Source organism: Arachis duranensis, chromosome 1 (assembly GCF_000817695.3).
Source record: "Arachis duranensis cultivar V14167 chromosome 1, aradu.V14167.gnm2.J7QH, whole genome shotgun sequence".
Classification (NCBI taxonomy): domain Eukaryota; kingdom Viridiplantae; phylum Streptophyta; class Magnoliopsida; order Fabales; family Fabaceae; genus Arachis; species Arachis duranensis.
Window position 1 is genome coordinate 3,603,716 of NC_029772.3, and position 24,549 is coordinate 3,628,264.

At 35.6% G+C, this 24,549-nt stretch overlaps 2 protein-coding genes across 5 annotated transcripts; one reads left to right on the top strand and one right to left on the bottom strand.

Moving 5' to 3' along the window:
- Nucleotides 1-269: 269 nt before the first annotated feature.
- Nucleotides 270-4,006, bottom strand: LOC107462114 (uncharacterized). 4 transcript variants are annotated; one of them, XM_052254835.1, is made up of 10 exons: nucleotides 3,877-4,006; nucleotides 3,588-3,685; nucleotides 2,373-2,577; nucleotides 2,200-2,283; nucleotides 1,982-2,062; nucleotides 1,724-1,863; nucleotides 1,517-1,634; nucleotides 1,367-1,418; nucleotides 899-961; nucleotides 270-820 (listed from the first exon to the last, which is right to left on the bottom strand). In XM_052254835.1, the coding sequence occupies exons 3-10, from the start codon at nucleotides 2,432-2,434 to the stop codon at nucleotides 743-745; spliced, it is 678 nt and encodes a 225-aa protein (XP_052110795.1). In that variant the 5' UTR covers nucleotides 2,435-2,577; nucleotides 3,588-3,685; nucleotides 3,877-4,006; the 3' UTR covers nucleotides 270-742. The 4 variants fall into 4 exon arrangements, with proteins under 4 accessions (XP_052110795.1, XP_052110796.1, XP_015936196.1 ...); XM_052254836.1 differs by having other exon boundaries at nucleotides 3,569-3,685; XM_016080710.3 differs by lacking the exon at nucleotides 3,588-3,685 and having other exon boundaries at nucleotides 3,877-4,004.
- Nucleotides 4,007-15,803: 11,797 nt separating this feature from the next.
- On the top strand, nucleotides 15,804-23,656 carry LOC107461927 (DEK domain-containing chromatin-associated protein 4). The gene is made up of 11 exons (XM_052261192.1): nucleotides 15,804-15,924; nucleotides 16,957-18,006; nucleotides 18,183-18,216; nucleotides 19,099-19,178; nucleotides 19,343-19,531; nucleotides 19,695-19,775; nucleotides 19,902-19,976; nucleotides 20,826-21,282; nucleotides 21,835-21,941; nucleotides 22,740-22,770; nucleotides 23,057-23,656. The coding sequence occupies exons 2-11, from the start codon at nucleotides 17,047-17,049 to the stop codon at nucleotides 23,212-23,214; spliced, it is 2,172 nt and encodes a 723-aa protein (XP_052117152.1). The 5' UTR covers nucleotides 15,804-15,924; nucleotides 16,957-17,046; the 3' UTR covers nucleotides 23,215-23,656.
- Nucleotides 23,657-24,549: the final 893 nt, after the last annotated feature.

A 24,549-nucleotide genomic window follows, 5' to 3' on the forward strand; every position in this document is an offset into this window, starting at 1 on the left:
AGACTCACAAATATATATATATATATTAACCCAACCCCAACAATAACCATCCTGCACCCTTTGCCACCAACATTGCCACGCTCCTCACACCACCGTCGTCCCAACCCCAACCACTAACACACCAAACTCTACTAAACCCAACCCCAACTCCAACCACCCCTCACTCCATCCCCACCTACATCTAGCTTGTAGGATACAAATTTATATAGATGCAAATCAGCTACGGTCCCTTGCCACCGAAAATTGGTAAATATTCCAGTAGCTGTGTCTAAGTTAAAGACAATGGTTTATACTTTATAGGCACTAGGCAAAAGTGCTTGGTTGGTCACAGGTGTTTTCCTTATGGCAACTTGCATCATTGCTATTCCAGATGAAACCACATTGACCACAGTTCAAATAATAAGCTTTCTTACAAGATGGCCTGACTTGGAAAAGAACACGCCCACCAAACAATTGCATGGTGACTGATAATTTGGTGAAGTTCTTGCTAGCTACTACCAATCTTCACTTCTTCATTTACAGTATAATACTATAACTGGATGACCCTCGCAGGATTGAGTGGCTCTAAGTGCCTCAGATTCCAATTGCGGAAGTAAACTTGAAGATAAGAAATCAAAATTGCCAAGACACTTTGGGATTGAGCTACTATGTGTACTTGAGTTGAAATCATATCTTAAGTGGAGTTCATTCGATTAAGGCAACGGCAAATAAAATCACGGGAACACCAACAATTTTGCGATTGTTAAATCCTCCTCCTGTTATCAACTCTTGCTTTCTTGGATGCAGGTCCAGCTTGTGGATGCTCCCCACTGGCTTGAATCTGGATGAGAAAGTGAAATTATTTCTTGGAAGTGAAATAAAAGACATCAGAAACCGATTATGGAGTTGGATAAATCACCTTATCAAGCTTATCCCGGACAAGTCTCACTGTTTGATTCATGGAATCAGAAGGAAAATAATCCTGTCCATCATGGAATTTATTAGTACGAGGTAATAATAGATGTCAAGCAAGTATTATTTCTTTACATATAACACCATAGTCCATAGTCAGCAAAGATTAATATGTCCAATAACATGGCTATAATATATCATCATCCGCTGGGCCAGGGCCTAACAGGCTGCAAAAATATTACAAACGCGAAAAATGATTTTCCAATAGAAAACATAAGATTCCAAGAGTTTAACAAAATAGTGCTGGGGAATGAAGATAGGTTTGTTCCAATTTGTCCTGAGTAATAATGGTATTAAAGATAAAACAATTTAACTTCAAAATGCTCGTAAAGAAATTCTAGCAAGGAAAAGTTTGATTCGTTCCTACAAAAGCTTTTCTTGTCAAATTAAGGTGAGCACAAAAAAGGTGACAAACCTGATTAGAGGAGACCGTTGTTATTGGAAGATTACCAACGCGTGAACTGCCTCTGGATTCAACATCCCAAGCAAGAAGAGAATCAATTATACAAGTTGCCATAACTTCAACTAGAATCACGCATAGGCAAACAGACAGACCACAACTTACCTTTCATTATGATCCAAATGTGCCGATACGAAACTGGTATTTGAGGAAACAGCAACTACCTCACTCTTTCTCATAGTTTTCGAGCTTGAGGGCGCTCCAATCTCTTTGGATCTTCTAGCTGATTTCAATATCATGAAGAACACACATACAAAGTAATTACAACAATCAATACAACAAGCAACACTAAACCTTAAACCCTAAACTTACGGTTTAGTCGTGCCAAAACCTCTCTTCTTCTCCCCTCTAACTTATCCTTTGTGTCAGAGAGCGTCTCAAATTGAGGAGCATATGAAACCTGCAGTCGATTCCCAAGGAAAACAAAATCATCCAATTTTCTTTTAGCAAACCTGAAACAATTAAATGTGGTAGAGTACTAAACACAGTCAAAAATCAAATAAAAATGCAAATGCAAATGCACAGTTCTACTCAAAGCTCATGATATGAATGAAAGAGAGAGAGAAGAACCTGGCATTGCTGAAAAGACGGAATTTGATCCAATAGACATCAGTGAATGGCTCACAGTCCTCCGCATCCATTGGCTTACACCTAAACCAACATAAATAAATAAAAAATCATTCAAATAAAATAAAAGAAAATACATTTATAAAGAAAGTGAAATTGAGTATGAGGAACAGAGGAAGGAGAACAAAAGGAGTGAGCAATTCGAGAAGTGATGAACTCACTCTTCTACTTCTCCATAGGATGAAAACAATTGTTTTAGATCATCTCCGCAGCCCAACGACGGAACATTCCTCACAATCAAATACCTGCACCTTCCAAATATAATTGTTGTTAATTTATGAATGAAAATTGAGAGGTGAATTTGAAATGGAGTAGAAGGGTAAGGGATAGAGACCGAGATTCATCACAAACAGTGTAGACACGAATGGCAGGGGGATCATCTTTGTAACGCGGCATGGAAAGCAAAAACGAAATCCGTTATTTCAGTTACAGCAAATGACAGTTTTGCTCTGGGAGTGGTTCAACGGGTGGGTCAGTGGATGAACCGGTTGACCCAGAATAATCAATTGTCCAGAGATTAATCAAGAAAAAGAAAACACCTGAAAATTAAAGTTATAATGCAAAGGCTCAAATTATGACTTATTTGTTTTTCAAGGAAATATGTTCCATTGGAAAATAAACTGATATAGCAGCATTCCAATAATTTCTTTTTTTTGTGAACATGAACATTCCTCTAGAAAATCCTAAGTCACATCCATAGCAAAAAATACACATTGATTTTAAGCATATTCTATAAGTCAAACTTATAGAAATAGGAACATAGAATAAGGTGGCAACATTTTGATGCAGTCCAAACAATACACTCTAACCACTTCAACTTCTTCCTAGTGTGCGGACTTGTGATTATGTTTTTATGTGCCAGAATATTTCTTCTACGGTCACTTTCTCTTTTTTTTTTTTGGATACTTAAAGTCACTCACAGAAACCCAACTAGGGTGGTGAGGAGCAAAACAATTACAACAACCAGCAGCAACAAGATGAAAAGATACAACCAAAACAAGAATACAAAACGCTAATCAATCAACACAACAAAATAACTAGTAATCACTCCTAACACAAAAAAATCCACTAGCTACTGGCACGAAACAAAACAGCTTCAATGATCAATTATCCTGCCTTCCCTGCCTCGTTTCCAAGACTCCATATAAAACGAAATCAGCCTTTTCATCTCCTCCACATTCAAAAATTCATTGTTGAATATTTTCTTGTTTCTAGTTTTCCATACAGTACGGTCACTCTTTTTTTTGCACCTTTTAGCATCTTTGTTCTAAACATGCAAAGGAAAACAAAAGGGCCAAAGAACGGAACATAGAAGACCCTTCCTGAATGAAAACAAGACAAATAAAATGAAAAAACTTCAACTCAAATGACAATTTCATGTTGAAACTTAAAATTGCTAGAATCTTCCCATTTGCTCTCCTTTTAATAAAACAAACTCTTATGTATTACTACTGAGCTCCAAATCAAACTATTGCAAAGTGATCAATCCACTGAGGAAATTAGAGTGCTACGCAACACCAGAAGAGAGACCCTTTTATTGAATCTTCACCATTTGATCATCAAGCTAGGAGACAAATTTTGTAGTGTTAATGAAAATATCTTCTCCTCTATTATCTCTCTCAGTTTCTCCAACTTTAGTATACAAGCCTCAAGAAAGGAAAAAGAACAAAGAGAACAACAAATTAAATCAATTAGTTTTACATACGAGTACAATTCATCTCAATCTATTACAAATTAAATCAATCAGTTCTACATACAAATACAATCAGCATCAATACATTAAAACAGCAAAAATCCAGTATAAAAAATTAATAAGAATAACTAAAAAAAAAACTCACCTACAGCAGAAGCAGAAAGCCAGAAACGGAGTCAGGGCGATTTTCCAACTTGGGGTCGTTGCCGTGCTGCACCGTTGCAGAGCAAGCCGCCGGCGAGAGAGAGAAGAGCTTCGGCGGAGGCAGAGCTTCGAAGAGGAGCAGAGCAGAGCCTGCAAAGGAGCCAACACGATGGCGACTGAGGAAGTAGAGGCAGACGAGGCACGAGGCGGAGGCAGAGACAGACGAGGCACGGCGGAGCCAAGGCGGCCGGGACGACACAGACGGAGGAGGCAGAGGCGAGCAAACACTGACGGTGCGGGGACGAGGCAGAGGAGCCGGCGAGGAGAGTAACAAGTAACGAACTCCGCCGTTGGCTGCCGTTGTGTTCGGCGGTGACCGTGCGGTGAGTGATTTAGAGAAAGTGTTGAATGAACCTCTGTGATTCTTGGGAGAGAGTGAGTTGAGGTTGGGGATGGTTGAGAGATGCGACTTGGGGGTGCCGCTGAATTAGGGGTTTTTTTCTTTTTTTTATATTTTTAATTTTTAATTCATAAACCAAAACAGCGTGTTTGTTGGAGGTTTTAAAAAACTTAAAAATTTTGACCCGGTCTAGTTCCTAAAAAAATTAAGAGTGAACGGGAATGGGATCGGATCAGATATTGCCAAAATTTCGATCCGATCTGCACTAAAATTATTGAATTGGATCTAATATTCGCAATTTTTAAATTTGGATCCGATTCGATCCGCACATTTGCGCATCAGATATCGGATATATCCGCAAAACTCAAAAATATTTTTAAAAGCTTATTTTTATTTAAAAAATATTAATAAAATTTATTTTTTCTATTTATTTAAATATGTTTATTCTTAAAATAATATTAAACATATTTTTCTTAAATAATAAATTAAAATAATACAACATATATGATAATTATTAGTTGAAATAAAACATAAAAAGAATATTTACTTATTTATTTCTTTATTTTTGCGGATATGCGGATACCAACACAAAATCCGCAATCCGATCCGATTAATATGCGGATCTGATCCGATCCAATCCGATAGCCTTGCGGATCGGATCCATATCCGCAATTTTCGGATCGAATTCAGATAAACACCGTGGATATGCAGATCGGATCCGATCCATGAACACCCCTAAAAAAATCAGCTGGGTCATCGATTTTCTTAGATCTAAACGGTTCAAAACGGTTTCTCATCAGTTCTGTTGCAAGTCTGATCCTATTAGCAACTCGGTCCGATTTAGTGGCTGGTTGACTAATTTTCTGGTTCGACTAAGTGGGTCGGTCCAATTTTTACAAAAACAATTCCTAAAATGGTTCTTAAAATTTGGGATTTTTTTCGGAATAAAATAAAAAAAAGAAGATATTTTCCCAAACAAGATTTTTTAACTTTAATTTTTTAAATACGATTTTTTTTTACATTTAGGCCAAGTTCGCCGCACCCCAGCGAACTTCAAGTTGAGTTCGCCATACTATATAAGCGTATGGCTATTATCATTTGTTGCTTTCATTCTAAATCTCTCCTCCAAATCCACTTTATTCCTTCTTCGCTTGTGATATTCAGATTCTTCTGTACAAGATTTTCTGTCTTTCGACATCCGTAAAGTTCGTTATCCACTACATCGTCAGTTTCAGGTCAATGTATATTATGTTAGTTAGAGTTACTTTTAGTGTTTACATGTTAGTTAAAGTTACAAAGTTACTGTTTACATGCTAAAGTTATAGAATTACTATCATGGTTGTACCACCAGATGTGTCGTGCCACGGAGCATGGCCAGCGTAACTTGGGTGGTTGCGTGAGTTTGTTGCTCTCCTGGGCCTATCACCATATTCTGCTACTACGGCATGATGGATTTGATACTCGTCGATTTTCACTGGTTGAGAGGTATTATTCGTTTTTGTACTCTTATTTATTAAATTCATTAATTTGTTAATGAAATTGAGCAATAATGTGTAATCATTCACGGTATTATAGGGGGTTGCGTACTAGCCAGATAATACCAAGGGCAAGCACTTCAAATAGCCACAGTCATACTTACCCTCATCAAGTAGCACTTGGTAATTTTGTTGCCTGGACCCAAGCACAACCGCTAACTCTTCAACCGTGAAGGTAGTCCTGGACCAATCAAACTGGTAAACATTCATAGTGTTGGCGTGCTTCGAGATGAATTCTATGGCCTTCATCAACGTCCATGAGAATTCAGCATCAGCTTGAAGTTGGGCAAGGGCCTCTGAACACTTCCTAGCAAAAAGTTCACCCAAACGAAAATAACTTGACTTAACAAGAGCCATGATTGACAAATTACGAGAACCCTTCATGACAGCGTTAATGCACTCCGAGATATTTGTCATCATGTGACCAAACTGACGACCCTCATATGCACACAGAGCGATTTGTGTGTCACCGTAGTAGTTCATCTCTTTTTCCTTGTCACCATCATCAGAAATTTTTGTTGGCTCATCATCAGCATTATCTCCGTCATTGGGATTAACTTCATACTGATCCATCATCGGATCCCTGATAGCAGAACCCTCATGAGTTTCAACATTCTCTTCCATCATGTCAGTATTACCAACTTCAACGTTAGACCCCTCTTGACTACCTTCAGGCGGCATATTTAGATCAATCATTGCCCTTCTAATATTCCATCTAATAGCTCTACTTAACGGACTATCATCGCCAGTATCTGCAGATGATCCTCGTCCACCCAACTCAACGAGGAACACGAATAATTCTAACAGATGAACATTTGTCCATCGGTTGTGCCACGACCATATAAGACGTACGTCCTCGTCATCACGTAACCGATACCTAATTCAAAACAACATAAATATTTATCAAAACCGTGGTCTAATAAACATACTAACAACATAGTCAAGCCAACTGTGATGCAATATCAAGAGGTGAAGACTTAGATTAGAACTAGAATCCACGAATAAATTTCCAAATTTTTAGTTTAGTATACTTTTTTAAGTTTAAATACGAGTGTCGAAGTTCTAGGAATGCTTCTGGCTTTCTCAGAACCTTATATATTATCTTTGTGGGTACCTCTACCATACTGAGAACCCCCGGTTCTCATTCCATACATGCAGGGACGGATCTACTCAATAAGTAGTGGGGGCAATTGCCCTCAGTGAGATTAAAAAAATTAATGAGTAATTCTTAAGGAAATATCCAATTTGCCCCCACAATTCAATTGATTTTGACCCCACCCTCCAAATCCCTAATCCTTCTCCTTCTTTCCTTTTGTAATTTTGTTTCTCTAATTCTCTGCTCCAGCCTCCAAGGCTCCAACCCTAATGCTTCCAAACTCTAGCAGGCAGCAGTTCAGCCCTCCAGAGTTATTGTCGTCTGCCGCCACTCGCCCACTCTGCCACTAACGTTTCCAGTCTCCGTTGATTTCTCCTTGCATCGCCTCATGCCCGCATCTGGTTCTGTCGCAGCGTTCCTTCGGCGTTTGGTTTTGTCTTCTTCTTCTTCTTCGGTCTTCACAGGTTCAATCCTCGTCTAGTTCTGTCTTCCCGTTCTTTCAGGCTTTGACATCTGGTTATGTCTTCAACAATTCAGGGTGCGGGACTGCGGGGGGGCTGCTTGTTCTGCCACTGGGTGCCGTTGGTTCTATCGTTGGGTCCTGGCTCCTGGTCCTGGATGCCGCTGGTTCTGCTGCTGGATGCCGTTGGTTCTGCCGTTGGGTCTTGCCTTTTGGGTGCCATTGGTTCTGCTGCTGGGTTCTGCCTCGTGGAGTTTAGGGTTCTGCAGTTCACTCTTGCCTCTTGCGGTCTTGCCCTCTTGATACAGTCATACAGACATTCATGATTCATGAATGATAATTGTTAATTATTTTTTGTTAATTGCCTCTTAGAATCTGCAATTTAGTTATGTGATTCTATCTATGTAATTGTTGTTGTTGGAATTTAGAAATCAATTTTGTTGCCGTTGGAATTTAGTTCATTAGTTGTTGTTGTTGCCTGTTGGAATTTAGAAATCAATTTGTTGTTGTTGTTAGAATTTTGTTGCAGTTTAGTTCATTAGATGTTGCTGTTGGAATTTAGAAATCAATTTGAATGACACATGACATGATTATCAATTTTGTATATATAATTTTATACTGTATTTTTTAGTTTGTGTAGAATTGTGAATTATTTATATTAGTCAATTAACTTAGGTTTATAATTTTATCCTATTAATAATGGAAAAATATTTCAAAAGAACTTCATCGTTGGAGGTTGGATCCCAAAACAATTCGTCGACCTCTTATAACAAAAGAAGGTTTTTAGAATTCGAAGTAAAGAGTCTTAAATGATTGTTTAGTCACATATATAGAAAGAGAGATATTTGATTATATTAATAATGAAAAGATTATTCAATCTTTTTAAAACATGAAACCAGAAAAATGAAATTTTAAATTATTTGTTATTATTTTATTGTTTTAATTTATTAGTTAAATAATTTGAGGAATAATCATATTTTATAATATTATAGTACAATTATACAAATTATTATTATATTATATATATTTTACCCCCACGGATAAAATTTTCTGGATCCATGTATGTTGTTTTTCATATGCAGGACGTGAGGCACCTTACTGAGCGTGCTGGAGACTCTTTGGAAGCGAAGATCTATATTTTGGGCTTTTTATATTATGTTTTTAGTTATACATGTGTACTATCTCCAATTTTGTATAAAAACATGTTTTGTTCCTCTTAGAGGTTAACTTTAGAGAACTAGGATTTGTATTTTGTCTATTGGATATGGTTGGGTATTTTATATATATATACTCTGACTACCTTTGCTTTGCAAGTTGAGTTTGGAAGTTGCTATTTGTATCTTTGACACTCTATATCATATGCACCTTATGCTTCCATATGCTGTTATCTGTTTGTTTTATGCTTAACGCTTTTCGAGTGTGATGTTCTTATCTAGTCTTGGTTTCGCATGACTTTTTCCTTCAAGGCTCCTAGTTAAACTATTCTTCACGTATATCTATGTACTTACTTTGTTTTTAGAGGTCGTAGTACCTCACCACCTTTGATTTACATCCTAGGCGTAAAACACTGTGTGGTAGGGTGTTATAGATTCTGGTGGAAGTGTTATCTACACATTTGCCTTGTATGATGAATGGGTTGTAGTCGATGAACACTATCTTGTTGTGTTTATGGTAACAAGTTATTATAAGGAATTAGGATATGACAAGGCCGAAGCATGTTGATTTTTGGACTCAAATGAGGGGTTGGAGTTCGGTCTTAGGAGATTGCAAGTGGACCAATACCTTAGGAATATGATCAGGCACTGCCACGAGAATAACAACGTCATCCACGTTTATTTTGAGCGCAGACCTTCAATTTTTGATATAATTGAGTTGTCTGAGACTAAAGAAGTAAAGATGATGATGATCCTGTTATAAGCCAGAAGGTTAGAATGAAAGGGACGGAAGAAGTTAGTGTAGAAGATGTTTAAGGTGTAAAGGAAACCAACACAATACTAAGTCAACTTGAAGAACTAATTACCTTTGATATCCCAGTTGAACTGAAATCCACTGTCCTAAGCCCACTATCCACCGCCCCAAGCCCACTACCCACTGCCTCCAAGCGTACTTTAATAGATCCCACTCCATGAAAATCCACTGCCCCTAAGTCTACTGCACCAAAACCCAAAGCATCTCCCAGTTCAAGTGCACCCAAGACAAATGTCCTCAAACCTTGCTCACAGGCCAAGACCCCTAAATCTCTATCCCAACCAAATCTCATTGCTTTCAAATTCATATCCCACAAAGTCCTCTCTTAACCCAACCCCCAACAATGCACAAATAAAAAAACCTAGTGCATCAAAGAAACAAGCCAAGTGTACTAACTTTAAATTTAACACATTTACAAGAATGTCTAGAAGGTATATCACAAGATCTCAAGACTAGAGGAAACTAGTAAACAATGAGCCACTTCACTTGAATGTTGATAGCTCATTTGATTCCTATGAGTTTGCAGAGGACAATTTATACAAGCCACACATGCCACTTGGGTGTGTGAACTTAAGCAGTGACAGTAATGATGATATTGGTCCTTCAAGGGATAGGAGAAAAAGGAAGGCTAACAATGATAATGATAAAGACAAGAAAAAAGCTACTAGTGACGAAGGTATTCTCCCTCCCCTTTCAATGGATGAATTTAATTATGAAAAGGAGGTAGATGATGATAATGAGGAAGAAAACTTGCAATGTATATAAATTATAATTACTTAATTTTTTTTGTCATTGATGTAATGCATGAATCTATATGGCAGTATCTTTTTCTGATGATAGTTGGAAATCTGATGAACTGAAGACTCCACCGGAGCCTGAAGACAATGCAAACCCAGCTGTGAATTCCATCTTCAATGATGCTGCCAAGTTTGGACATGTGAGATTAGAGTTAGGTATGAATTTTACCACTAGAGATACTTTTAAGAAAAGGATTAGAAATTATGCATTGCTAGAAGGTGGGGGTGTTAGGTACAAACAAAATGATATTACTATATGTAGGGTGGTGTGCAAGAATGAAGATTGTCCCTAGATGGTATTTTGTTCTTATAACAAATGGATGTTGGCAAATTAAGACTTTTAATAATGACCATACATGTGAGAGAACTTTCAAGAATAGATGTGCAACTAAATCTTGGGTGACTGATATACTTTTTAAGAAGGTTAGGAAGCTCCCCACATTTAGACACTGTGAGATTTTTAATTACTTTAAAGTAAGAATTGTAATGCAATTGTCTAAGACTACAATCACAAGAGCTTTGGGTGATGCAAGAAAGATAGTGAGGGGTGATGAAGCTGCAGAATATGCTAAACTGTCAAGTTAGGTGTAAGTCTAATACCTAATGGAGACGGTGCACTTCAAAAGGTTTTATGTCTGTTTGGATGGATGCAAGAAGGGTTTTGTGGATGGCTGTAGACCCTTGGTAGGACTAGATGGTGCTTTTTTGAAGACCTATTATGGAGATTGGATATTGTGCGCCATGGGTCAGGATGCAAATAATCATGTATACCCAATTGCATGGGATATTGTACATGTTGAGAACAAAGACAACTGGAAGTAGTTCTTGGAGCTCTTGTATGAAGATATTGGAGACCAGATAGAGCATGGTTGGTGTTTTATCTTTGACATGCAGAAGGTAACCTATAGGGTTCATTTAGAAGCACGATATATGAATATAAGGACCATTTTGAATTAATAAACACATTGTGAAGGACTATTTTGAATTAACTTATCTGTGTTATGAGTGACTATAACCTATATTGAAGGACTATTTTGTTGCTTTGTAGGGTCTGATCCCAGCATTGCGTGAGGTTATGCTAGGTGCGCATCACCGTTTCTGTGCATGGCACCTGTGGTAAAACTTCTAGAAGCAATAGAAGGACTCACACTTGAAGAGCTTGTTTTGGAAGTGTGTTAAAGTAATGACCGTCCAGGAATTCAAAGGGCATATGCAGTCAACAAAGAGGGTGAATAAGAAGGCGTGAACGTATTTAGACAACTTTTTCTAGGCATGCATAAACTAGGACTCACTACAAGGACTTTCCAAAGGTTAACAATGTGTGTAACGTGTGTGAGGTGTTCAATGTTGCCACTAAACCATACAGATGCAAGTCCGTCTTGATTTTACTGGAGGAGGTTAGGAGGTATGCTATGATTGATATAGCAATGAACTAATTGAAACTCTCTAGCCATATGGGACACCTACCTCCGATTCAACAAAGTAGACTTGCAAAGGAGAGGTATCACAGCAGGTATCATACACCAATGTAGTTTGGAGATGCGACTGAGATCATGTTTGAAGTGCATGGTGAACCACATAATGCAATGGTTGATTTGGGAAACCAAACATGTAGCTGCAGATCTTAGCAGTTATCGAGTAAGCAATATTTTGTTTTTTTGTGTATAACTGTATGGTAGAATACCTATCCTAAACACTTAATTACTCAATTTTATTGTTTGCTAGGGTTACCTTGTCATCATGAAATAGTTGTAATTTTAGTCATGATGAATAGTAGGCTCGAAAATTATGTTCATGCATGGCTAATAATGGGATCTTACAACAAGACTTATGAGTACCATATCAACCCTGTAAGAGGCCAAGTGTTGTGGAAGATCTCACAATACCTTTATTGCTTACTACCTGTAAGGAGCAAGTTTCGTGGAAGGCTATTATATTATGCAAGAAAAAAAGATGCACATGAGACACTTGTTGGGGGGAGCTAGGAGCGCACTGCAACAAAATTGAAGAGAAAACATGACAAATTCAATTGTGGGACATGTGGAGATGTTGGTCACACAACAAGGAATTATGAAATAGCTAAAAAAAAAGGCTGATGAGCTAGCAGTTGCTGCAAAAGATGCTGAAGATGCTGCAAATGAGAGTGACGCTGGTGCTGAAGGTCAGGAAGGTAAGATTGTTGGTGCAGGAGCTGAGGTTGGAGTTAAGGAGTTGAATAAGAACCTGCAACTAAGGTAATTGTTGTTATTATTGTTGTTGTTGTTGTTTTTGGTTGGCATTATGGATGTTATTGTTGTTATTGCTATCACAGACTACAAAGAATGCCAAGAAAGGATTTCTGAAAACTAAAAATGAGAGGCACAACAAACTCTCTATCAAGAAGACAACTGCATTCACTATTGCTACTGTTGCTGCTCCATATTCAACTGAGATTTCAAGAGAGACTAGACATGGAGCTAGTGCAGCAACCTTTGGAAAATTGACCTCCTTCTTAAAGTTTGTTCCAACCCCAAGATTCAACCCACTAAAAAAATTTTTCATGATGCAGTTCCCTTTTATAAACTTGTAATGTCTAGCTAGAACAATGTTTAATTACTTTTTGAGTTATACTGTTGTGGTTGAATGCTAAGATTAAACAATGTTATGTTTTTTGTGGTGTGATTTTTTAAACCTGTATGTATGGCTTTTGATGTTGTTATGACCTATGATATTTTGGGTTGTGATAGTATGTTATGTACATTGTGCTTTAGTACAAACAACACTTGTTTCATGCTTCGAGAAATGTTATGTTATGTTAACTTAAATTCATATTTAGCTTCTTTGTATGTTTTTATTTGTCTCTTTTTTGTTTAATTGATCACAATTTTAGCAGAACAAATACAGCATTCAAGAGTTGAACTCATGCAAACTTAATATTCCATTTCGTTGCATTTTCATCAACACATTACATAGTACTTAAGAAATTTAAAATTTCACAACATAATTATCATTTATTGGAAATAAAACCCAACAAACTAAAATATAAACACACACCAAAAGCTAGCAACACCATTATCATCATCTTCAAGCACTTAACATCACTCTCCAAGCTTGTCATCCTCTAATTGAACTCATGCAAAACTTATTGTCGAATGAGTGTTACACAAACTAGTTCTTCACATCCATTAGCCCAGTGGAAGAAATTACAATGGATTCCATACTACAAAGTAAAAAACGCAGGTGAATCTAACCTCAAAGTAGAACCATCTTAACATTTTCTTTAGAGCCATAATTTTACCTGATAGTTTGGACAACCATAAAATGGTCTACTATGATTCTTTGTCATCGTTGAGTACTTCATCACTATTTGAAGCCCGCAGTTGCAGAAAACAACGTTCTTACCTACCCTATTGCGCATTCTTTTGTTGCTATAAGGTCTCCCTGTAGAGTTGTTCCTACTTGAGCTACTTTGGCATATCTCCCACCACCCATCATCACTCACGTAGACGAAGTCGAGAAAACAAGATGAAATGGAAGATAGCGAAAATGTCAAAGAAGAGAAGATGACATCAGAGAGGTCGAAGAAGACAATAATTTGGTGATTAAGGTTTTATAATTAAAAATGGACTAATTTGGGTATTATTAAGTAATTCTAGATACCAATTTGAATCACATCCAACTATTCAAGTTTGGTACACATCAACATACAGCTGGAATGCCCACATGACACTTTGCGTTCCACATCATTAACATTTAGACGATACTTATCTAAGGAACTAACGAAGATACACGTTTTGGAATTTCAGGAATTTAGTTGGTCATTTTTAAAAGTGGAGGACTAAATTGAGTAGCAATTTACAATTAAGAGACCATTTTGGACATTTATTCATATATTGTCACTTATTAGTCTACACTCAATGTAAACGTTTTGATTGTCACTAATCATCTTAAAAAGAACGCCTTGCATTGCATACAATAAACTAGAATCTAATTACCTTATAGAAGACCGAAGTTAGACTGATAGATCTAATTTGACTCATAAAATATACTTTTAGCACCTTAGTAATCAAACAAATTTGAGTGTGGTTTAGGCTTTAAAATATTTTGTCTTCTGAAAATAAATTTTACATGATCTCAACTAGGTCATTCTTAATGATTTTGTCTTCTGAAAAGAAATTTCACATTATCTCAACTAGGTCATTCTTAATGATTTCTAGTATTGCTAACGGCCCGTTTGGTTGATATCCATGTCCATCAAAGACATGGACACGATGACACACGTCCAGTGTTTGTTGTATGAGACACAAAAAAGTGAGAGACACGGTTACACACAAAAGTACATGGAATACGTGTATTTTGTGTCTCTTCCAAATGGTGAGACATGGATTTTTAAGGGTGGACACAAATTATATCATTTTTTGGACAATTTCACCCTTACTAATTTTATAAAATTCTTAATATTACTCTCCTTCCTACTTCATCTTTTTCAATGAACTTGAACTCCTCCATCTCCTCACCTCCATCATTCTCTTTTTCTTCATCATAGTCTATTTTTCTTCCAAGATAGCTACATATTTTTCTCTTCCTCCTCTTCATTTTTGTCTATTCCCCTAATCTCTTTTTTTTATTCTTCTTCTTCTTCACTTATTCCTCTATCTCTTCTACTTCTTGTTGTATTTACCTTTGTTTATGCCCAAATCCGCCATTGTTACTGTTCTATATCGCATCTATAATCATCTTTAATGTCGTTAACTTCCAGATCTGCCATTCTTCTTCTCCTTTTCTCAATTCGTTTCCGCCTTTCTCTCTCTTATTCAAGAGTTACATCATTTTCATCATTTTTGAAATCAAGGTTATAACAATGGCTACTGACTTTGCTGGTAGATCTTTAAACTAAAGATGGAAGATAGACCTTGGTGTTGTTGGAGGCAAATGGTTAAGATTGTTTATTGATGGAGTGTTCTTTGCTTTTTTAAAAACAAATTGTATTTTATTGGAGGCTGGTTAGGACCATTTGTTAAATATCTTAGGTTATTTTATTTGATTAATTTCTTTTATTAGTTCAAGAGTTGTTAATGGTAGTAGAAAAGTGGAGGTAGTTGTTTAAATAGTAGTAAAGAAAAAATGGTAATGGTAGTAGTGATATTTTGTAGTAATGACAATATTGACATTTATAAAGAATTAATTTATTATTGTGTCTTGTGTTTACTTATCAAACAAATTAAAAAATACGTATATCACTGTGTCTATATTTTTAATATTTATATATTTATGTCTATATCTCAAACTACACATAAACAAACGTAACCTAAAATAACTTAGGTGTGAAGCCATTGTCTCCCTTGTGCAATTTTTTTCTCCAATATGTACTTACAATAAAAATTTATTATATATTTTTATACAAATGATATATAATAACGTAAAAAAAAATCATGGTTAAATTTGTAAATTCAATCGTATTAGTTTTATTATTTTAATTTAAAAATAATTAAATACTCACTCTTTTATTCCATTTTAACTTATCCATCTATTCCTACACTTTTGATGATTCTAAAAACACAAGGAATTCCCAAGTCACGATCGTTGATCTTGCACGTACGTCACGAACACCCTATCTTAGCCGTCGGATCCGAATTTGAGCGATGCCAATATTCCTACGTGGGAGTTAACTGCAGTTTAAATCCGCATTTGAAGTCCGAACTATATATTGTCGGAAACAACTCTCCACCTTCACTTACTGACAGTGGCACAGAGAGCGAGAGAGAGGGAGGAATAACATAAACTCTATTCTGTTCTCTTCGAAGCTCTGAATCTGTAAGTTCCTGCTCTTCCAATTTCCCTTCTAACGCACCGTTTTAGCTCTTTGATTTGCAAAGTTTGCTTGCGTCTTTATAATTTTCTAGCTTCAATTGTTGTGTAGGTTTTTTTATTTGTTCTTTTGGGTGGGGTGGAATCTCAGGTGTGGAATATAGGGCTTTGAATTGGTTAATTGGGTTAGAAGGCTGGGACTTGCTTGATTTGATCTGATTTGCTTCTTTGAGTTGGATTAGAGAGAATAGGTTACCTCTATGGTGTAATTAAGAAGATTATGGTGTTTTGACTTTTTAAGTTTCTGACTGTGAGTGTGCTGTGCTGTTGAGAATATTGTTTCGTGGTGGATGATTTGGTTATTGTTGAGTTTGTTAGGAGTTAATGCAAAATTGAATTTCCAAATTTGAGTTTTTAATTATTGCTTCTTAATTGGTGAAAGTTTAATTATTTCTCTTCCTCAGGTGGATAGTACTGTTTATCATGTTCACCCCTTTTTCTCGCTTTGCATGTGGGTCAAATTCCATTCATTTGTTGGTTTGCATGTGGGACAAATTCCGTTCATTCATAGCTATTGAAGTATTGATTGGCATGAATTTTTAAAAATTTTTTTGGGGGTGCATTTCTATTAAATGCTCGAACCACAAGCTCAGATGAATCCAAAATTTAAATAATTTTTATGTGAATATTATAGTTTAAACAAAAAAATTGTCATTTACTGCATGAAATCTCTTTTTTGTTCTGGTTGGTGAGGTGCAACAACAGAAATATTTAGTTCAGTTCAACTTTGGTTAAATTTTAATCTGTTGCTTGTAATGCCTTTTCAATTGATCTCAACAAGGATATTAGCATTCAAAATTTACGAATATCATGTCAACAAGACAACTGTTTTCCACTAAAATCTTTAAAACAATTTGTATGAACATATACTATCATTCAATGGTACATGTCATTCAGCATTTCTTATCTTTTTCCTTTTATGTCTTTTACTTGCTTTTGTTGTTTGACATATTTAGAGTAATGATTTTCTTTTCCCAGGTTGTTGTCCATTTTAACAAAGTGCAGTCAAAAGTGTATTTATAAAGAGTTAGTTTTGTAGCATTCCTGTAATCTGTAAATAAGATCAGTATGGGTGAGGAAGAACCTGTGACTGAAGTTTCCAAAGCAGATTCAAATGGCAAGAGTTTGTTGGAGAAAACTTTAAATGAAGGGGCAGAAAAGAAGGACTTGGGAACTGATGGAGGAAATGTCTTGGAGAATAATGGAGTAAAAAGGTTGAAAGGGGCTGAAATAAATGGAGCTAATGAAGAGAAGAGAGCTGATGGTGTGGAAGAGATTGAAGGAGATAAAAAGGTTGGTAGTGCAGAAGAAGCAAAAGATGACAAGAAAATTGAAGAAGCAAAGGATGACAAGAAAGTTGAAGATGTGAAAGAAGTAAAAAAGGACAAGAAAGATGATGATGTGGAAGAAGAAAACGAGGACAAGAAAGATGATGGTGCAGAAGTCGAAGAGGATAAGGAAGTTAACAGTGTTGAAGAAGTAAAGGAAAATAAGGAAGTTGTTAGTGTGGAAGAAGGAAAGGAGGATAAGGAAATTGATGGTGTGAAAGAAGTATCAGAGGTTAAGAAAGATGATGATGGACTTAAACCTGAGAATGAGAAAACAGATGCAGATGAGGTCAAGGAAAGTAAAGAAGAAAAGGAAAAGGTTGAAGCTGAAAAACCAGAAGTGGATGCAATGGAAGTAGATGGTAACACTAAAGACATGCAGGAGAGTGGGGAAAAGGAAGACAAGGAGAAAATTGAAGTAGAGCTGGACGGCAACAAGGAAGAGGAGGATGAGGATGTGGATAATGCTGGAAAGTCAAAAGAAGAAGACAAAGCTGAAGATAACAAGGATAATAAAGGATCGAAAAAGCGTTCGAGAGGGAAGGTCAATGGGGAGAAAGTGAAAGAGAAAAAGAAGGAATTGACGAAGATAGAGCCAAGGACTCCAACTGTTGATCGTCCTGTTCGAGAGAGGAAATCTGTTGAGAGGTTGGTAGCATCAATAGAGAAAGATGCAAACAAAGAATTCCACATTGAAAAGGTGATCATTTTCAATTCAATATTTAAAAGATGTTGCCACAATTGTGTCTTGTATTAAGGTGTTACTTGATCCCATTAGGTGGCTCCACATGGTGAGAAAAGGAAAAGCTTTGTTTGTTGTAATTGTATATTTTTGTTTTAACCCAATTTGCTTACTCTCTCATTTTCGAATTGCAGGGTCGTGGTACACCTTTAAAAGATATACCCAATGGTATGGTGCTCTCATTTGATTGGATAGTGAATGCCTTTTTAAATATGGTTTATGAATCTGCTAATATATGTACTCCAACAAGCAGAAGTTAATTCAATGTGTGAATTTTCCAATTTCTTCCTTGGTTTTTGAATTTAGCAGAATATATAATTTTCATGAGATCCCCCTATAAGGGAAAAGAAGCACCGCATGTGCAAATGGTCAATTGAAGATTATGATTATATAACTGTTTTGTGAACCTTCAATGATAATGTATGACAAGGCTAAATGCTTAAATGCATTTTCCCCGATGTTGAGGAGTTTGCATCTTGAATCCTGCAGACATGCACAAGATGATTATTCAGACTTATAAGTAGTCATTTTAGTGATGACTTGACAAGTCCATTAGCATGCACTGGGTTTTGTCTTATTAACTAGCTACATGAATTCTTTTCAATTCTAAACATTTTTATAAAAAGGTTTATGTTCACTTCCTTTTCTGGTAAAAGAATTTTTTTACAACTGCATCTTCCATTTCCCACACACAGTACCTTAAATGATGATAATAGTTGCATAAAGTTGAAAATATTCTAGCTTCTTTCTTCCAGTTTAAAAAGTTTTATGGCATGAGTTTAAGATAATTATAGTTGTTCCATGTTATTTAATGAGACAATATATCACTTGTAAACTTGGTCTACCAAAACTTAAGCACTTGAGATAATGGGTGAAGTGTAAATGGCCATAGTTGGGAGTAAGAGAAGAGTACCGTTTTCCATATCTAAGGTTAACCTAATATATTTATTTGATAATTTTGCCTTTGTTTGCCTGTGTTAAGTTTTGGATGATATTTCTGCTTCTTCAATGCAGCTAATAACTTTTTGACTCTTGCATTTTGTGCTTCAGTGGCATTTAAATTATCTAGAAGGAAGACTGATGATACTTTCAAGTTGCTCCATACAATTCTCTTTGGAAGGAGAGGGAAGGTATGTTCTGCTTCATCAACTATCTTTGCTTTTCTGTTATAGTCGTTTTATACACCATCACTTTTTGAATTTCTTGTGTTCAGTATTGTGCCATCTCTGTAAATTAAGATATAAGATATTACAGGGTGAGACTGTTAAAAGGCAAACGTTGTTAGGATGTCTAGGATTATGGAATTGGTGGGCGTCTCTCATGTTGTGATCCCCTGTGGTTCTGTCAAATAATCCAAATATTGTTGCTGCAGGAAAAGCATATGATCAAAGTTAAGGAAAAATTTGACAAGTGTAACAAAGAAAAACTACTGGAATTTTGTGATGTGCTTGACATAGCAATTGCCAAGGCAACAACAAGGAAGGTTTGTTGGCTTCTTGTAGAAAATGTTTTTCCTGCCACAACCTGTGTTTCGAGTGATTTCTCATCTTTATGAAAATTTGAACTTAAATTCAATCTCATGTGATTGATGCGTTAACATTAACATCTCTCTTGCATCTCATCCTATTAAATATATTCACATGCAGGAAGATATTATTTCCAAGTTGATTGACTTCTTAGTTGCTCCTCATGCAACCACAACTGTGCTACTTGCAGAAAAAGAAAAGGTTTACTTCAATTTCTTTTTTCCTTTTTTGTTTCTTAAATTTCTCCTTCAGGATGGTTAGGTATTTTGGTTTTCCCTATATATTGTGTTTGATAGTTCATGTTATTTGTGTTTTATCTGTTATTAGGGAAGAAAGCGCAAGCGTGTTGTGAAACGAGGTACTTCAAGGTCTGGGATAACAACTTCAAGACGTTCTACTAAGGTACTTTCCCACCCCTGTAATGACAGGAATGAAATGTGACTTAGGCAACATGCTGTTAGTCATGAAGTACATTCCAAAGTTAATTTTTTTGGTAGATTATCAGTCTTGCTGCCTTCAGACTATGTATGTTTGTATTGTTTCTGCTTGTTTTGCACTCTTAATTGGAGTAGTTAGCATATACATGGTTCACTATTATTGTCACTCCTCTCTTTAATTGTTAAGAAAATTGGGGTCACTTCCATTAAATTACATGTTATATTGTATTATAGTTCTGTTTATTTGATAACATTTATTAATTTAAATGATAGAAGTTTGAGCAGCTCATAGCATTTCCACATGTGAATACCACACTTTTGTGTTGAGCGTATAAAGCTATATTACTTTTTTAAAGGTCTGAGTTTTGTTGGGTTTGTAGTGTCATATTGACCTGGTCTGGTACCAGTATTTCTACACCATTACTTGCTTCATCAGTGCAAATTGTTGTTTGTGCTTTGTACTGTTATTAGGGTATCACATTTCATGTCAGTCTAGTTATATGTCATTCAATCTCTATTCTCTTTTCAAGAATGGATCTTGTATGTGAAGTATTCACATCATTAGGTTATGTGAATTTTGACCTTTGGTTCTGAAGGTGGGGCCAGAGAAGATTAATGGCAAGAGTGGATCAATAGTTAAAATTCACATGATCAGATCACATGAACATTTCGCATGAGAGTATATTCTCTCTCTTTCTTCTTTTCTGCCTATAATTTATAATTTTAAGAAAAGGTAAATTTGTCTTTGTATTTATTTAATTATTGCAGTCTCCTGCTTATATTTGGTTTTGTTCATTCTTTGCATATTATTAAGAGTCGGAAGAAAAATGAAGATTCTTCACCAGCAGAGGAAACAAGGAGTGACACAGAAAATGAGTCTGAGGATGAAGAGAAAGACAAAGAAAATGAGGAGGAAAATGAAAATGGTGTTCATGACAAATCTGAGGATGAAACGCCAGAGAAATCTGAAAGTGAGGATGAAAGTGATTCTGCAAGTGAATCTGAAGATGATAAAAAAAGGAAACAAAATTCAAAAGCATCATCCACAAAGAAAGAATCTGCTACAAAAAGTAAAACTGAGAGCGTTACAGTTACGAAAAAATCTCGGTCAACACCAAAGAGGACACCTAAGAAATCATCAGCCACCACTACCAAGGTTGATGATGAGGGCGATGAAAGTCCAAAGGTCTTTTCAAGAAAGAAGCAAAATGATAAGGCTGGAAAGCAGAAGACATCAACTCCATCCAAGTCTGCTTCCAAAGAGAAAACAGGTTGAGAAAACTGCTTCCCTGTTGTCATTATTAATCTCAATATATACCATGTGTATTGTGTTTTAGTGAAAAAATCATAGTTTTCACTTTAAGCATTGAGGGATTATTAGTTAGCATGTTAACTTTTCCTTTTACATTAACCTCAATAGATGTTTTGAATCAATAAAACTGATGGATGAGTATTATGTACACTCTTTTTCATCCCTTGTGCTTTATGGAACATATTGCAAGAACTATTGAAAAGTTGAATCTAGCAGTATAAATGCTGGATTTGAGCAGAACCACAGTGATCTAACTCCTACTTGTGTTATTTACTGAGAAATAGAAGAAAACAGTAAAAGGCTCGAAGACTTTTGAGAGGTCTGAATATCACGTAGTTCCAGTTTTTTGCCCCAACTTTCTGGGATATTCCAACTGTATCAGTCATTCACCTCATATAGCTTTAACAACCCCACTCTCAATGCAACTCAGTATAGTTGGTTACGTGCATTTTCCCCACTTAATGTACTGCCATTATGTGGTTTTCTAATACATCTCTCTGTTGTATCACAGAAAAAGTTACCAAAGGAAAGGGCAAGAAGAATCAGAAAAAGATCCCCACTGATGATCAGCTGCGCAATTCAATTTGTGAAATTCTTAAAGAAGTTGATTTCAATACGGTATGCTGTCAGGACTAAAATATACTTATCCTATGGCTGGTTAATTTTCATAATTTTTTTAGATAATGCAATGATGAACAAGTTTTAGCTTTATCATTCTACTTCATAATAAGAGTAAACCGCCAAAAATACTCAAGAGATCAAAATATCAAAAGTGCTTCAAAAAAAATTTAAAAACGTGAAAAATAACCAAATATATATATTCTTAAAAAGGGCTTTAGAAATTTGATTTTGATGTGGTTTGTTGTAAGCATGATTAGTAAGAAAATGGAGACATTTTTATCCATGAAGTTTGGTGATTTTGTACCAAGTATTTTTTTTTTTTTGTGGATTTTGGATTTTCTTTATTTATTTAATTTTTTTAACAGGAGATTTTTTTTGAACAAAAAATTGAAAGAAGAGGTCCAGAGATCAGATTTTGTTTAGATGTTTGCAACTTATAAAAAATGGTGTTCTTTTGGTTATTTTTGTTACGTTTTAAAATCTTTTGGAGGTGTTTTTGTTGTTTTGATCTTTCAAGGGTATTTTTTTTAGCAGCTAAATCCTTTTGGGGGCAGTTTTGGTGATTTCAAGGGTATTTTCTTTAGCAGCTTGAATGTGTGCAGTTCATTCCTCTTGGTAGGCTGTAATGTACAGCAGATTTCCTTCACCTTAAACCTTGTACTGCTTTTGACGTTGTGTGGCCAGTTTTGTTATTATTTGTTGTTCATTATTTTATCCTTGAAAAACTCAATAATTCATCTAATATTGGCTGAAGATTTTTGTTTATCAATATTAAATATTAGTTTCTCTTTGCAGGCCACATTTACTGATATTCTGAAGCAACTTGGTACGTCTTTTAATATTAACTTTCTTTTAACTGGTTCAACAGTCATTTAGTGCAAATTTATGCCTTTAAATAACTAATTCTGCTTTTGTTTGTGCCTCATGAGTTCACTTAATTACTGATATTTTGGTTGTTCCCCCTTGAATAATCTGGCATCTAATTTTAAAGTGCTACAAGTTGCATAATGTTCAAATACATACAGAAAGGAAATGGTAGAACTTTGCATTCAGGAAAAGATAAGAACCTAAATAAACTTTAGGTGCCTCTGACAAACTTGTTCATTTTTCAGCCACACGTTTTGATTTGGATCTCACACCGAGAAAGGCATCTATAAAGATCATGATTCAAGAGGAGCTGACAAAGCTAGCTGATGAAGCAGACGAAGAAGATGAAGAGGATGCTGAGAAAGGGGAAACCCAACCTACTGGCCAGGAAGTTGAAACCTGAGTAAGGATTAGCCTTGACTTCTTGGAGATAGGTTTAGCAATGTATACTTTTAACCCCCATCATGCTACATAAGTACACTTTGCCTTTTGCCAAGTAAAAGTGGCTGTAACTTATTCTTGGCATCCATGGAATCACAAGAAGAGGAGAAACTAGTATTTGTGAAAATTTAGTAGAAACATTTGGTGGCTGCCAGTGAGGCAACCCTTTGTGTACGCAACAGAATCTGTAGGGTTTTAGTACTATCCGTGAATATTTACTGACCAAACATTAGCTTCAACAGTCTGTGTAGTTCAATAAACACTTAGACCTGTGAAGCTGTCACCTTTCTGTGCATGATAAACTTTTGCTGCTGTTGGGTTATTCCCCTCGCTACTCTTCTGCTTTTACTTTATGTCATCTTATTTAAGGGAAAGTTCAATTAACTCCTCTGAACTTTGATTTAGATGCACTTGTCTGTAGTTTGTTCATTCTTCTATTCATTGATTATTTTTGTGTTAACTTGATATATTATTTAATGAAGAAATAAATATACAAGCAGTGTGTCTGGGGTTTTGTTTTTTGTTTTTTGTTTTTTTCTTTCTTTTCGTCTGCTCAGCTGATCCATCTATTTTTGAAGTAATTTTAGTTTAAATAAATACCTATAATATTTTTAAAGGTGTTCAGAATTTTTCTTTTTATCCTCTAGTTCTCTATTTTCATCTCCATCAAAACTCCAACCATCACCCACCCTTTTGCACCATACCGTACCATACCAGCTCTTTCCTAGCAATTCCGTCCAAGACCACTTGTCGATTTCTCTTTTCATTGAGCTTGTCAGTTTCTGTTCATCCCAACTCAAATATTTGTGTTGCTTCAATTCATATCACCACCTCCACTTCCCTTAACCACCGATCTTGTTAAATGGTTCACGTTCTTACTTTAATGAGTAAAAATTTAATTCGGTTCTTGTTAAAAAAAAAAAGGACTTTTTGACTTTCAATTTTTTTATTTTAAGATAATATGATTTTTCTGTTGAAAAAATTTGTTAAATAGCAATGAAAGTTATTTTTATAGGGATTTTATTTTTAATTTGTGGAATTTTAAATTTTTACAAATTATTAATAAATTTATTTTTAAATTTTTTTTTCACTGGTGGTAGTTAAGTGAAGAAAAAAGTAATTATAGTACTAGTACCAAAACTTTTTAAAGGAAAAAAATAATATCGAACAAGAAATGAAATAAGATAATATAGCCGAAGATTCTTTTTTTTTTGGACAAAGACGCTTTATTCTTTGTGAAAATAGACAATGACTAAGTTAGGTCTTTCTTCTACTTTGTTTATTATTCCCTTGGCTC